The sequence below is a fragment of the Thermothelomyces thermophilus genome, chromosome 2 (assembly GCF_000226095.1).
Source record: "Thermothelomyces thermophilus ATCC 42464 chromosome 2, complete sequence".
NCBI lineage: Eukaryota > Fungi > Ascomycota > Sordariomycetes > Sordariales > Chaetomiaceae > Thermothelomyces > Thermothelomyces thermophilus.
Genome location: NC_016473.1, coordinates 5,577 through 20,470, shown reverse-complemented (window position 1 = coordinate 20,470; position 14,894 = coordinate 5,577). Strand labels below are relative to the sequence as shown.

Sequence of the window (14,894 nt, the reverse complement as noted above, 5' to 3'; positions counted from 1 at the left end):
GACAGAACAAAGGGAGTGGTAACAACGTGTGACGAACCCAACTCAGACTTCTTCTGAAAGGGTCCAGACGGAGGTGGGTGAAGCAGGACAAGCAGGCAGGTCGTCTGAGGGATTCGGTGAAGCCAAAGGGTTCACAACAACACTTAGAGTTGTCTCTCACAGTAATCAGCAATGCTTGGTATGAGTACTGTGATTGTGATTGTTACCACTGGTGAACTTCCCAGAGTCCACCATAACGAGTGACTAGCTAGCTATATATACATAATTGTCTGTCCTTCTTCAATAGTTATCACCAGTACCACTCCTCCTTTCACTTCGTGATTCTGCGTTGTCGACGGTGACATGTTATTATCACCAGTGAAGACCTTAGTCTTGGCGGTGATAATCTTCTGATTGGTCCGTCAAGTGATTGGCTGTCGGAATGTCCCGCGTCCTGGCTGCAGCCTGCCAGGCCGCCCATGTGCTTATTCGTGACAGATAGAGGTCAAGGGGCGGTACCTAGGCTTCTATTTTAAGGTACCAGATAGGGGTAGCCTTATAGGCCCTAGTAACCACTTAAAGGGCCCTATATTAGGCCCTTAATAGCTCCCTAGTAAGGCCTTCTAGCTTACCCCCTAGCTTAGTAGGCTTATAGAAGTTCGAGGCCCTATAAGCTAGGGCATGTGACAAACCCAACTCAGACTTCTTCTAAAAGGGTTCGTCACACGTTGCTATCACTCCCTTTGTTTTATCATGGCTCAGAACAGAGGTGATTTCGACCTCGACATCGACATAGCTACCAACGTCACGGCCGAACAGCTGCTCGCCTAGCTCTGTCAACTCCAGCAGCGGATCCAGGAGTTGGACCAGAGAGACAAGGTTACTTAAGCTCGGATTAAGGAACTCGAAAACGGCGAAAAGCACTTGTAGAAGCTGGTTAACGAGGCCTACGCCAAAATCAAGGCACTCGAAGGCGCTAAAGCGAGCCGTATTAAGATCGAACTACCTAGTAAATATAGAGGAACTAAGGAGGATCTTGTAAGATTCCTAACAAACCTCTGATCTTACTTCTAGCTTAATGATAATAAGTTTCTAGACGATAAAGCTAAAGTCCTCTATATAGCTATAAGACTAGAGGGTAAGGTATTTAGATAGTTTAAGCCTATATAGAATGACTATCTTATTAAGGAAGATAAAGATAACTAAGATATATTTATATAGGTAGTCTTTTGATCTTATAACTATTTTAAAGAAGAGCTTTAGAAGGTTTTTAGTAATAAAGATAAGAAGATTTATATATAAGAAAGACTTGCTAGTCTTTAATAGACTAAGTTAATAGCCTCTTATATTATATAGTTTAGATAGGATATACTTAAGTCTTAGCTTAATAATAAGGTATTAATATAACTATTTTATAATAGCTTAAAGGAAAAGGTTAAAGATAAGCTATATAAGTATAACTAGCCTAAGACCCTAGATAAATATGTTATATAGGCTATTAGAATCGATAATTAACTTTATATATAAGAGTAGTAGAAATAAGGTTAAATAAATAGAACTATAGTTAAGGCTAATGATAAGAAAAAACGAGTATACGTTAGCACCTTATATAGGATATATTCTAGAGCTATAGATATAGATATAGTATAGAAGTAGGACTAAAAGAAGATAACTAAAGATAAGTCTAATGTTACTTACTATAACTATAGAAAGAAAGGACATTATAAGTAAGAATGTCAAAGCCCGAAGAAAGAGTAGAAAATAGTCCCTAGAAAGGAAATTACGGCTATTAACGAAAATACTAAAGATGTTATCGAAGTAGCGGCTACAAGCTACAAAGACAAGGACAGCGATATAGACAGTCTCGGATACGACGGCGATAGTAAAGACGAACAAGCACTATACTCCGAACTAGTCATAGTAGACCTAGAGATAGGTCTTGCCAAATAGGACACGGTAGGAGAGTATACACTACTAATTTCGATTCTCCTAGCCCTAAGGCAGTAGGGTTTCATAGTTATATAGAGGTAGGATAGATTGTAGACGACCGATACCTAAGGAATCGAAAGACCTAGACCTAATATTCTATTCCTCTAGGAACAAATCGAATGGTATCGTAATGAAGTTTTCTGGCTTAATATAGAACTATACGAACGGGATAGACGCTTAATTTGACTTGCCTAGTAGAGCGATAAGATGAGGGACGAGATAAGGGAACTTTAACGTATTATAGAAACTATTAAAGGGGAATAGCCTATAATGTACGATAGGCCTAATAGCTATACTAAGCATTTTAATGATTAGTAACTTAGCTACAACATATAAAACCCCGAGTACTAGTTTATATATATAAACCACGGAAAAGACAAACGTATATAGGAAAACTACTAGAAGAAATACTCTTACCTTAGCATTAGAGTACCTACAGTCTATATATAGTAGGAAGAATTTAGAAAAGAATTCTAATACCTTCTAGGCAACGTTATATGACTATACTTATAATACAAGGCATATATATAAGTGCCCTAGTTCTAGTATATATTATACAAATGTGTGACGAACCCAACTCAGACTTCTTCTAAAAGGGTCCAGACGGAGGTAGGTAAAGCAGGACAGGCGTACAGGTCGTCTAAGGGATTCGGTAAAGCCAAAGGGTTCACAACAACACTTAGAGTTGTCTCTTACAGTAATCAGCAATGCTTGGTATAAGTACTATGATTATAATTATTACCACTGGCGAACTCCTAGAGTCTACTATAACGAGTGACTATCTATATGTATATATAATCCTAGTGATTATTCCTGATTACGGTGATCGTGAGTGATCGTATGGCGATGATTACCCTGATCACTGGTGAGCGTAGTGATCACTATGCTTCCTATGCTATGATTAGTCCTTTTGTTCCTTTGACTTGATTAGCCTATTTGTGCCAGTGGCTTAGGCGGCATCTGTATATATATTTCTGTGATACGATGCCCTCCCTCCGAGGCTTTCGACCTGAAAGCCCTCTTTAGGCCGTCTTAAATAGCGCTAACATCCCTTACATTCCTTGTACGTGTTTTTCTCCTTAGCCTCTTATTGCCCTTTGTGCTATTAGTTATACTGTCTAATGTATATAGATCCCTAGCATCTATTTGTTGTGAGCGTTTAGCTTAGTTTATTTCCGATTATAGGTTTGCAGTAATAGCGTGTTCTTATTACACGGAGTATAACCGAGTATATAAGATGATTAAAAAATCTTATTGCTATAAGGCTTATATATGTCGGGGTCATGCTTATAATAGTTCTAGCGTTCTAGTTTCTTCTTGTAAGTTCCCGTTTCCTTATAAGAGTATATCTCTGATTATAACGTAGTAAATCGTATTATACGCGAGCAACGTCGTTTAAAGGCTAAAGAGAAAGAGGCCAAAGCCTTGCTATAAGAATATTAATATAAAGCTTCTAAGGCATTAGCCTGTCTAACTTAGGTCTATAAATAATGAGAGTTCCTAGTAGAGAAGGGGGTAGATATAGTTATATAGGGTTTGTCAAATCTAGACAAATTAGAGGTAGTAGAATAGCAGGAATCGGGGGCCATTATATAGCTTAATGGTGGCATCGACGTTATTGACTAGGGCGCTATTTTCGGTTCTGTCCTAGATTTGCCTTTAGCCGATCTAGGTTTTGCCGATAGAACTGTTCTAGTTTCTTAGGGCAGTTTAAATTCTTAACTAGTTCCTATAAGTTATCTTCTAGTCCGAAATCAAGCCACTTGACTAGGTACTATAGTTCCCTATCGATAATATATAAATCTAGAATTTCTTTGACGTCCTATTCTTCTTCCTCGTCTTTTGCTTCGATATACATAGCAACCTTAGCGTTTTTCGGTGCTGGTTCGAGAAGTGAAATATGAAAAACATCTATCTATAGTCGTATAGATAATAGTAACGATAGTTAGTAGTTAGATGTCGAAATTCATTCTTTAATAATAAAGGGTCTAACCTTCTTAAAGTCTAGCTTTGTGCTTAGTCATTTGGTTTATAAGTTTTGTACGATCAGGTAGACTTTGTCTCCCCTCTCTAGGTAAGGTCCCTCGAGCCTATATTTATTATAGTAGTTCTTCATTCTGGTCTTGACAAACTTAAGTTCCTTTTTAAGCTTTTCATATAGTGTATACATTTGTTCCGCTTTGACTACTGCTCTCGGCACTATAACCTCTAGTCCTTGCCTAAGGTCTACTTTATATCCGTAGTTCGCGAAGAATGGTATGACTTTGGTTGTTTCTGTTGGCATTGTGTTGTAAGCGAGTTATACTATTGGCAATAGCATGACTTAGTCGTTTTACTAGTAGTTGACATAAGAGCAGAGGTACTACTTAATAACTTGGTTTAGTCGCTCTGTTTGTCTATTAGTCTATAAGTAATATGCCGTTAATAGCTTGCTATTAATGCCTAATCGTTGTATTAACGCTTGCCAAAACTTTGACACGAACTTGGTATCTCTATCGGTAATCTATTCTTACGGCTAAGCATATACTAATATAACTTGCTAATAGATTACGTCTGCTAGTTATTTGGCTATCTAGGACTCCTTATAGGGAAAGAAGTATACCTATTTAGTTAGGTAGTCTATTATAGTAAGAATACTATTATAGATTACTCCTATGGCTGTGTCCTTAGATTCTGGCAGCTTTGTAATGAAGTCTATTATAACTAAACTCTATAGTTTATTAGCTATTAGCAGTGGCTAAAGTAGCCTATATAGCTTATATCGTGCCGTTTTGCTTCGATTACAGATGTCGTAGCTCTATATAACTTCCTTAACTCGTACTATTAACTATAGAAAGTCATAGTATTTCTTGACTTGTACGATAGTCTTCGTAACTCCTTTATATCCTCTAAGTTTCGACTCGTAGAGTTCTCGAATCATCTATAGCTATTGATCTTTGTTATAGATATACGCTTTGCCTCGGTATTAAAGTTTCCTATCTTTTTCTTCTACTCTGTTAGGTACTACTAGTCTAGGTACTACTTAATACTATACCTCGTTGATCCTTTCTTCTCGAAAGATTGTATAGCATTCTAGGAACGAGTCAAGTAGATCATCTTCTACAGGTATCTACGTTTCGTGATGTAGCGTTCCGTCTGTACGTTCCTTGAACAATGGTGGTATTGTTTCCGTTCGTCCTTCTATATAATCTATTCGTCGACTTAAGATGTCTACTTATACGTTCTCTTTGCCCTTCTTGTAACAGATCTCAAAGTTAAATTCTATAAGGAATTCTGCCTATCGTATTTGTCGTCTGTTAAGCTCCTTTGTTATCGTAAAGTACTATAAATTCTTATGATCTATATATACTTGTACTAGTTTAATCGTACTACTAAGGTATAGTTGCTATTCCTTGAAAGCTTTAACAATCGCAAGTAGTTCCTTATCGTAGATTAGGTAATTAAGACATGGTCTATCGAGCTTCTTTGAAAAGAAGGCTATAGGATATAGCTTTCCTTATCTATCTCGTTATCCTAATTATCCTCTGATGGCATAGTCTAAAGCGTCCGTTTCTACCTCAAATGGCTTCTTAGGGTCTGGTAGTACTAGTACTAGATCTTTGGTAATGGCGTTACGAATCTACGTAAATACTTGCTTATATTGTTCTTCCTATTAGAATTTAGCATTCTTCTTAGTAAGTTTGTATAAAGGTTATACGATCGCTCTAAAGTTCCTAATAAACATCTGGTAGAAGTTTGCAAATCTAATAAAGCTTCGTACTTCTGTAACTAACGTTAGTTATAGCTAATTCTTAATGGCTTTAACCTTTAAAGGTTCTATTTGGATTTGTCCTAGGGATATCTTGTATCCTAAAAAGACTGTCTTCCTAATATAGAATTCGCTCTTTTCCTTGTTGACTAATAGCTTGTATGTATATAGTATGTCTAGTACTACTTTTACGTACTTCTAGTATTTGTCTATCGTCTTAGAGAAGATAAGTATATTATCGAGATAATATACTATAAATTTGTCGAGAAAGGGTAGGATAGCTTGATTAATCAGGGCTTAGAACGTTACTAACGCGTTTGTAAGTCCGAATGGCATGACAAGGTACTTATAGTGGCTATAGGGTATCCTAAAGGCCGTTTTCCACTTGTTGCCTTCTTTGATCTATATATAGTTATAGGCTAATAGCAAGTCAAGACGTGTAAAATATTAGGCTCCTACTAACTAATCTTAGAGCCGTAAGATTAGTAGTAACAGGTATTAGTTTTTCACGGTCTGTTTGTTAAGTTGCTAATAGTCAATATATAACCGTAGCTTTCTATCTTTCTTAGGCACAAATAGGATTAGGTAGCCTGCTAGTAATATCGATAGGCAGATATATCCTCTTCGAAGGTTCTCTAAATATCACTTAAGTTCTTCGTTCTATATCTAGCTTATATAGTAAATCTTAAAGAACTTTAGTCATGCTCCTTCCTTAAGCTTGATCTCGTAATCCTATGGGCCATATTCTAGTAGTCCTTCTAGATGTTTCGGTTCGAATGCTAGGTGTCCTTTATATTCCTTCGGTACTTCCCTAGTCTTATCTCGTCTCTCGGTTTTCTAGTAATATACAAACTTGGTTCCGTCTATAGCGATGCTGGCGATTTCTCCTATCTCAACCTACTACTCCTATTATAGTGCTCTACATTCGTTAATAGAGAGAACAGCTATTGGCGATTTAGCTCGTTCCTCCTGTCGTGATATCGATATCGTTGTACCGCCTCTTCTAGAGTCTATAGTAGTCTGCCTGCCACTATCTGTCTCTTGCGGTAGATCCGTAGGATATGCCTTTCCTTAAGCATTATCTACTCGCGATCCTTGCATGCTCCCTATCTCGCTAGTTAAATATAACTCCATTCGGGGTTATAGGTAGCTACTATTCTTCTAGCTAATGTCTAGGTCGTAGTCTTTATACTATAGTAACCCTAATTGTCACGGATAAGCACATGGGCGGCCTGGCAGGCTGTAGCTAGGACACGGGACATTCCGATAGCCAATCACTCGACGGACCAATCAGAAGATTATTACCGCCAAGACTAAGGTCTTCACTAGTGATAATAATATATCACCGTCGACAACGCAGAATCACGAAGTAAAAGGAGAAGTAGTACTAGTGATAACTATTAAAGAAGGATAGACCATTGTATATATATAGCTAGCTAGTCACTCGTTATAGTGGACTCTGGGAGTTCGCCAGTGGTAACAATCACAATCATAGTACTTATACCAAGTATTGCTGATTACTGTAAGAGACAACTCTAAGTGTTGTTATAAACCCCTTGGCTTCACCGAATCCCTTAGACGACCTGCCTGCTTGTCCCGCTTCACCTACCTCCGTCTGGACCCTTTCAGAAGAAGTCTGAGTTAGGTTCGTCACACATTGTTACTACTCCCTTTGTTCTGTCATAGTTCAGAACGGAGGTGACTTCGACCTCGATACCGACATGGCTACCGACGTCACGGCCGAATAACTGCTCGCCTAGCTTAGTCAACTCTAGCAGCGGATCTAGGAGTTGGACTAGAGAGACAAGGCTACTTAAGCTCGAATCAAGGAACTCGAGAATCGCGAAAAGTACTCGTAGAAGTTGGTTAACGAGGCTTATACCAAAATCGAAGCGCTCGAGACCGCCAAGGCGAGCCGTATTAAGATCGAACTACCTAGTAAATACGGAGGAACTAAGGAGGATCTTGTAGGATTCCTGACAAACCTCCGATCCTACTTCCGGCTTAATAACGACAAGTTTCCGGACGACAAAGCCAAAGTCCTCTACGTAGCTATAAGACTGGAGGGTAAGGCACTTAGATGGTTCGAGCCTATATAGAACAACTATCTTATTAAGGAAGACGAAGACGACCGAGACGTGTTTATATAGGCAGTCTTCCGATCTTACGACCGTTTCGAAGAAGAGCTTTGAAAGGTTTTCGGCGATAAAGACGAGAAGATTTATATATAAGAAAGACTCGCCAATCTCCGATAGACCAAGTTAGTAGCCTCCTACGCCATATAGTTTAGATAGGACATGCTTAAGTCTTAGCTTAACGACAAGGCGTTGATGTAACTATTCTATAATAGCTTAAAGGAAAAGGTTAAGGATGAGCTATATAAGTACGACCGGCCTAAGACCCTAGACAAATACATTATATAGGCTATTAGAATCGATGATCGACTCTACATATAAGAGTAGTAAAAACGAGGTCGAATGAACAGAACTATGGTTAAGGCTAACGATAAGAAAAAGCAAGCGTACGTTAGTACCTTGTATAGGATGTATCCTAGAGCTATAGATATAGACGTAGCGCAAAAGTAGGACCAGAAGAAGACGACCAAAGACAAGTCTAATGTTACCTACTACAATTACAGAAAGAAAGGGCACTATAAGCGAGAATGTCGTAGCCCGAAGAAAGAATAGAAGATAGTCCCTAGAAAGGAAGTTACGGCTATCGACGAAACTACTAAGGACGTCATCGAAGTAGCGGCTACAAGCTATAAAGACAAGGGCAGTGACACGGACAGTCTCGGACACGACGGCGACGGTAAAGACGAACAAGCACCGTACTCCGAACTGGTCACTGTAGACCTAGAGACAGGTCTTGCCAAATAGGACATGGCAGGAGAGTATGCACCGCCAGTTTCGATTCTCCTAGCCTTGAGGCAGTGGGGTTTCACGGTCACGTAGAGGCGGGATAGATCGTGGACAATCGACACCTAAGGAATCGAAAGACCTAGACCTAATGTTCTATTCCTCTAGGAACGAATCGAATAGTATCGTAACAAAGTTTTTCGGCTTAACGTAGAACTACGTGAACGGGATGGACGCTTGATTCGACTTGCCTAGTAGAGCGATAGAATGAGGGACGAGATAAGGGAACTCTAACGTATCGTGGAAACCATTAAAGGAGAATAGCCTGTAATATACGATGGGCCTGATAGCTACACCAAGTATCTTGACGGCTAGTAACTTAGTAACGACGTACGAAACCTAGAATACTAGTTTATACACGCGAACCGCGGAAAAGATGAGCGTACGTAGGAAAGCTACTAGAAGAAATACTCCTATGTTAGTACTAGAGTACCTATAGTCTACGTATAATGGGAAGGATTTGGGAAAGAATTCTAATACCTCCTAGGCGACGCTACGCGACTATACCCTCGATACGAGGCATATGCGTAAGTGCCCTGGTTCTAGTGTATAGCATACGAATGCCGATACTACTTCCGCGACAAATTCGAAAACAATCACTGGCCGACCTGACAAGGAAATGAGGACGGAAGCTTACGCCCTGCGGAATAGGTCTACGATGTAGGAAACAGAGCGGCCGAATTGCTCTGGAAGATCGAAGCCTATAATTTAGAAAGCATTATAATAGTTCTAAGACGAGCCTGGCCTAGGCACTACGGAACCGGACGAGATATATAGGACTCGTGCTAGAGTAACGATTGCCTCTATCATACGGAAGAAAAGAAATTACAAATTCAGGAGCTTTAGACGAAGCTATAGTACGTACGACGGAAAGCGGAATAGACCTAATGGTAGGAAACCGCAAGCACTTAATAGCTTACGGAAATAAGTACGATTGACGAAGCTGCTATTAGCCGAACAACCGAAGAGGTTAGTACTGACCTGGGAAACGGGTTAGGGCCCTTCGAGGGGCCTAGAAACCATTAACGCCTACGTAGCGGTGAGTAGTAGCGCAGTATAGGAGGGACTAGCGTAAGAGACCACTATATCGAGACCTCCCGGCGGAAACATAGGAAATCGCTGCAATCTTTAGATAACGGCGGCAAGACAAGCAATTATAGATAACAGCATAGTGGAAATAGCACGAAATGCTCGTACTAGTAGATAGTGGAGTAGAGATAAATCTGATTTCGCCGACACTTGTAAATTAGCTACGGATACCCTAGAGAATAAAGCGGAAGCATAGTATAGTTAAAGGGCCATTTCCGACGTAATAGGTACGTAAGGAGACCGAACCGATCGATATTACTATAGTAGGAAGGACTATAGCAGTTGTATTTAGTATCGTAGACATGGGCAATGACAAAGATATAATATTAGGGTTACTATAGCATGAAGACTATAACCTAGACATTAGCTGGAAGAATAGTGGCTACCTACAACCCCGAACGGAGTCGTATTTGACTAGCGAGATGGGGAGCGTACAAGGATCGCGAGTAGACGATGCTTAAGGAAAGGCATATCCTACGGATCTACCACAAGAGACAGATAGTGGCAGGCAGACCACTACAGACTCTGGAAGAGGCGGCATAACGATATCGATATCGCGATAGGAGGAACAAGCTAAATTACCGATAGCTGTTCTCTCCGTCAACGAATGCGGAACACTGCAATTAGAGTAGTAGGTCGAGACAGGAGAAATCGCTAGTATCGCTATAGACGGAACCAAGTTCGTATACTACTAGAAAACCGAGAGATGAGACAAGACTAGGGAAGCACTAAAGGAATACGAAGGATACCTAGCATTCGAACCGAAACATCTGGAAGGACTACTAGAATACGGCCTATAGGATCACGAGATCAAGCTTAAGGAAGGAGCATGACTAAAGTTCTTTAAGATTTACTATACGAGCTAGATATAGAACGAAGAACTTAAGCGATATTTGGAGGAGAACCTTCAAAGAGGATATATCCGCCCGTTGACATCGCTAGTAGGCTACCTAATCCTATTTATACCTAAGAAAGACGGAAAGCTATAGTTATACGTCGACTATTGGTAACTTAACAAACAGACTGTGAAAAATCGATACCCGTTACTGCTAATCTCACGGCTCCGAGATTAGTTAGCAGGAGCCTAATATTTTACGCGTCTTAACTTGCTATTAGCCTATAACTATATACGGATTAAAGAAGGCGACGAGTGGAAAACGGCCTTTAGGACACCCTATAGCCACTATGAGTACCTCGTCATGCCATTTGGACTTACAAACGCGCCGGCAACGTTCTAAGCCCTAATTGATCAAGCTATCTGACCCTTTCTCGACAAATTTGCGGTATATTATCTCGACGACATACTCATCTTCTCCAAGACGATAGACGAATACTAGAAGTACGTAAAAGCAGTGCTAGACGCACTATACGCGTACAAGCTATTAGTTAACAAGGAAAAGAGCGAATTCTACGTTAGGAAAATGGTGTTTCTAGAATACGAGATATCCCTAGGACAAATCCGGATGGAACCTTTAAAGGTTAAAGCTATCAAGAATTGGCTACGACCGACGTCAGTCACGGAAGTACGAAGCTTCATCGGATTTGTAAACTTCTACCGGATGTTCATTAGGAACTTTAGAGCGATCGTATAACCTTTATACAAACTCACTAAGAAGAATACTAAATTCTAATGGGAAGAATAACACGAGTAAGCATTTACGTAGATCCGGAACGCCATTACCAAAGACCTAGTACTAGTACTACTAGACCCTAAGAAGCTATTCGAGGTAGAAACGGACGCTTTAGACTACGCCATCAGAAGACAATTAGGATAACGAGACAGACAAGGAAAGCTACATCCTATAGCCTTCTTTTCAAAGAAGCTCGATAGACTACGTCTTAATTATCCGATCTATAATAAGGAACTACTTACGATTGTCGAAGCTTTCAAGGAATGGCGACTATACCTTAGCGGCACGATTGAACCGGTACAAGTATATATGGATCACAAGAATTTACGATACTTTACGACGATAAAGGAACTTAACGGACGACAAATACGATAGGCAGAATTCCTCGCGGAATTCAACTTTGAGATCCGCTATAAGAAGGGCAAAGAGAACGTACGAGCGGACATCTTAAGTCGACGAACGGATCACACGGAAGGACGAACGGGAACGACACCACCGTTGTTCAAGGAACGGACAGACGGAACGCTACATCACGAGACGCAGACACCCGTAGAAGATAATCCACTCGACTCGTTCCTAGAATGCTACGCAATCTTTCAAAAAGAAAGGATCAACGAGATATAGTATCAAGTAGCACCCGGACCACTGGTACCTAACGGAGTAGAAGAAAAAGATGGGAAACTCTGATACCAAGGCAAAGTATATATCCATGATAAAGATCAATAGCTACGAATGATTCGAGAACTCTATAAGTCAAAACTCGGAGGACACAAAGGAGTTACGAAGACTGTCATATAAGTTAAGAAACACTACGACTTTCTATAGTTAACGGTATAAGTTAAGGAAGTTGTACGGAACTATAATATCTATAATTAGAGCAAAACGGCATAACATAAGCTATATAGGCTACTTTAGCCACTACTAACAGCTAATAAACTATAGAGTTTAGTCATAATAGACTTCATTATAAAGCTGCCGGAATCTAAGGACATAGCTATAGGAGTGACCTACGATAGTATTCTTACTATAGTAGATCGCCTGACTAAGTGGGCATACTTCTTTCCCTATAAGGAGTCCTAGACAGTAGAATAGTTAGCAGACGTAATCTATCGGCAAGTTACATCAGTATATGCTTAGCCACAAGAATAGATCACCAATAGAGACACCAAGTTCGCGTCGAAATTCTAGCAAGCGTTAATATAACGATTAGGCATTAACAGTAAGTTATTAACGGCATATCACCTACAGACTGATAGACAAACGGAGCGACTAAACCAAGTTATTAAGCAGTACCTCCGCTCTTATATCAACTACCAGCAAAACGACTAGGTCATACTATTACTAATAGCACAACTCGCTTATAACACGACGCTAACAGAAACGACCAAAGTCATACCGTTCTTCGCGAACTACGGATATAAAGCAGACCTTAGGCAAGGACCAGGGGTTACAGTGCCGAGAGTAGCAGTCAAAGCGGAACAAATGTATACACTGCATGAAAAGCTTAAAAAGGAACTCGAGTTTGTCAAGACCAGAATAAAGAACTACTACGACAAACATAGGCTCGAAGGACCTCGCCTAGAGAGGGGAGACAAAGTCTACTTGATTATACGGAACTTACGAACCAAACGACCAAGCACGAAGCTAGACTTCAAGAAGGTCAGACCCTTCGTTATCAAAGAACGAATTTCGACATCTAACTACCGACTATCGTTACCGTTATCTATACGACTATAGACGGATGTTTTTCATATTTCACTTCTCGAACTAGCACCAAAGAACGCCAAGGTTGCTATATACATCGAAGCAGAGGACAAAGAGGAAGAATAGGACGTCGAAGAAATTCTAGATTCATATATTATTAACGGGGAACTATAGTACCTGGTCAAATAGCTTGATTTCGGACTAGAAGACAACTTATAGGAACTAGTCAAGAATTTGAACTGCCCTAAGAAACTGGAACAGTTCTACTAGTAGAACCCGGATCGACTAAAGGAAAACCCAGGACAGGACTAAAGATAGCGCCCTAGTCGATAGCATCGACGGCATTATTAATCTATAACGAGGGCATAGCAGGCATCTCTTGCCACTCAACCTCCTCCAACTCGTCTAAGGTTAACAGACTACACGCTACTATATCGGCACCTTTCTCTACCAAAAACTCCTTCTGCTAACGAAGACGCCGGAGCCGTATAAGCTTTTCGGATAACTTACACTAGGCCTCTTCTAGACGGCGTTAGGATTTATCTAGCTCAAGTTCGGCACGACGTTCAGCATCTTTGATACGACGCTACTCCTAAAGAATGCAATCTACTAGAACAAACATCAAGAATCATAGTAAAAAAAAAAAAAAAAAAAAAAAAAAAAGGAGACAAGCTTATAAGAAGAAAGCAGGATGCTAGAGCCATCGCAAGAATGACCCTGACAAACACAGGCCTCGTAACACTTTATATACACGATCATTTTATAGATGAGGCCTTATGACGCGTACTAAGAGCAAGGCATAACAACAAAACCGTTCTTAGCGATGTTCTAAGCAAGGGAAGCATGGTAACGTATAGAATACGACTTCCGTTTCTCTATTAGCATTTTGTTAGCATAGCGACCACAATATAGAAACAGGGAGAATGTAGTACTTACAAGCGAAAGGCTATTAGCGCTATTTGAAACGACCTAAGAGGGCTTTCGGGTCGAAAGCCTTAAAGGAGGGGCATCGTGTCACGGATAAGCACATAGGCGGCCTAGCAGGCTACAGCTAGGACACGGGACATTCCGACAGCTAATCACTCGACGGACCAATCAGAAGATTATCACCGCCAAGACTAAGGTCTTCACTAGTGATAATAACATATCACCGTCGACAACGTAGAATCACGAAGTGAAAGGAGAAGTAGTACTGGTGATAACTATTGAAGAAGGACAGACCATTGTGTATATATAGCTAGCTAGTCACTCGTTATGGTGGACTCTGGGAGTTCGCCAGTGGTAACAATCACAATCACAGTACTTATACCAAGCATTGCTGATTACTGTGAGAGACAACTCTAAGTGTTGTTATGAACCCCTTGGCTTCACCGAATCCCTTAGACGACCTGCCTGCTTGTCCCGCTTCACCTACCTCCGTCTGGACCCTTTTAGAAGAAGTCTGAGTTAGGTTCGTCACACTAATATTATATCTTTATCGTTACCTATGTTTATGATACTAAATATAACTGTTATAGTCTTCCTTACTATAGTAATATCGATCGGTTCGGTCTCCTTATATACCTACTATATCGGAAATAGCCCTTTGACTATACTATACTTCTGCTTTATTCTTTAGGGTATTCGTAGCTAATTTACAAGTGTCGGCGAAATCAGATTTATCTCTGCTCTACTATCTACTAGTATAAGCATTTTGTGCTATTTCTACTATACTATTATCTATAATCGCTTGTCTTGCCGCCGTCGTCTAAAGATTATAGCGATTTCCTATGTTTCTACTAGGAGGTCTCGATATAGTGGTCTCTTGTGCTAGTCCTTCCTATACTATGCTACCAC

The 14,894-nt window shown here is 40.2% G+C and overlaps 1 protein-coding gene across 1 annotated transcript; it reads left to right on the top strand.

Annotated features, from left to right (window-relative positions):
- Positions 1 to 7,638: 7,638 nt before the first annotated feature.
- MYCTH_46877 (uncharacterized protein) lies at positions 7,639 to 11,554 on the top strand (the record flags this gene model as incomplete). Its single annotated transcript, XM_003660974.1, has 2 exons — positions 7,639 to 7,783; positions 11,442 to 11,554. Coding segments are annotated over 2 exons (258 nt in total), but the record flags the coding sequence as incomplete, so codon positions are not given.
- Between the last annotated feature and the right edge of the window lie 3,340 nt (positions 11,555 to 14,894).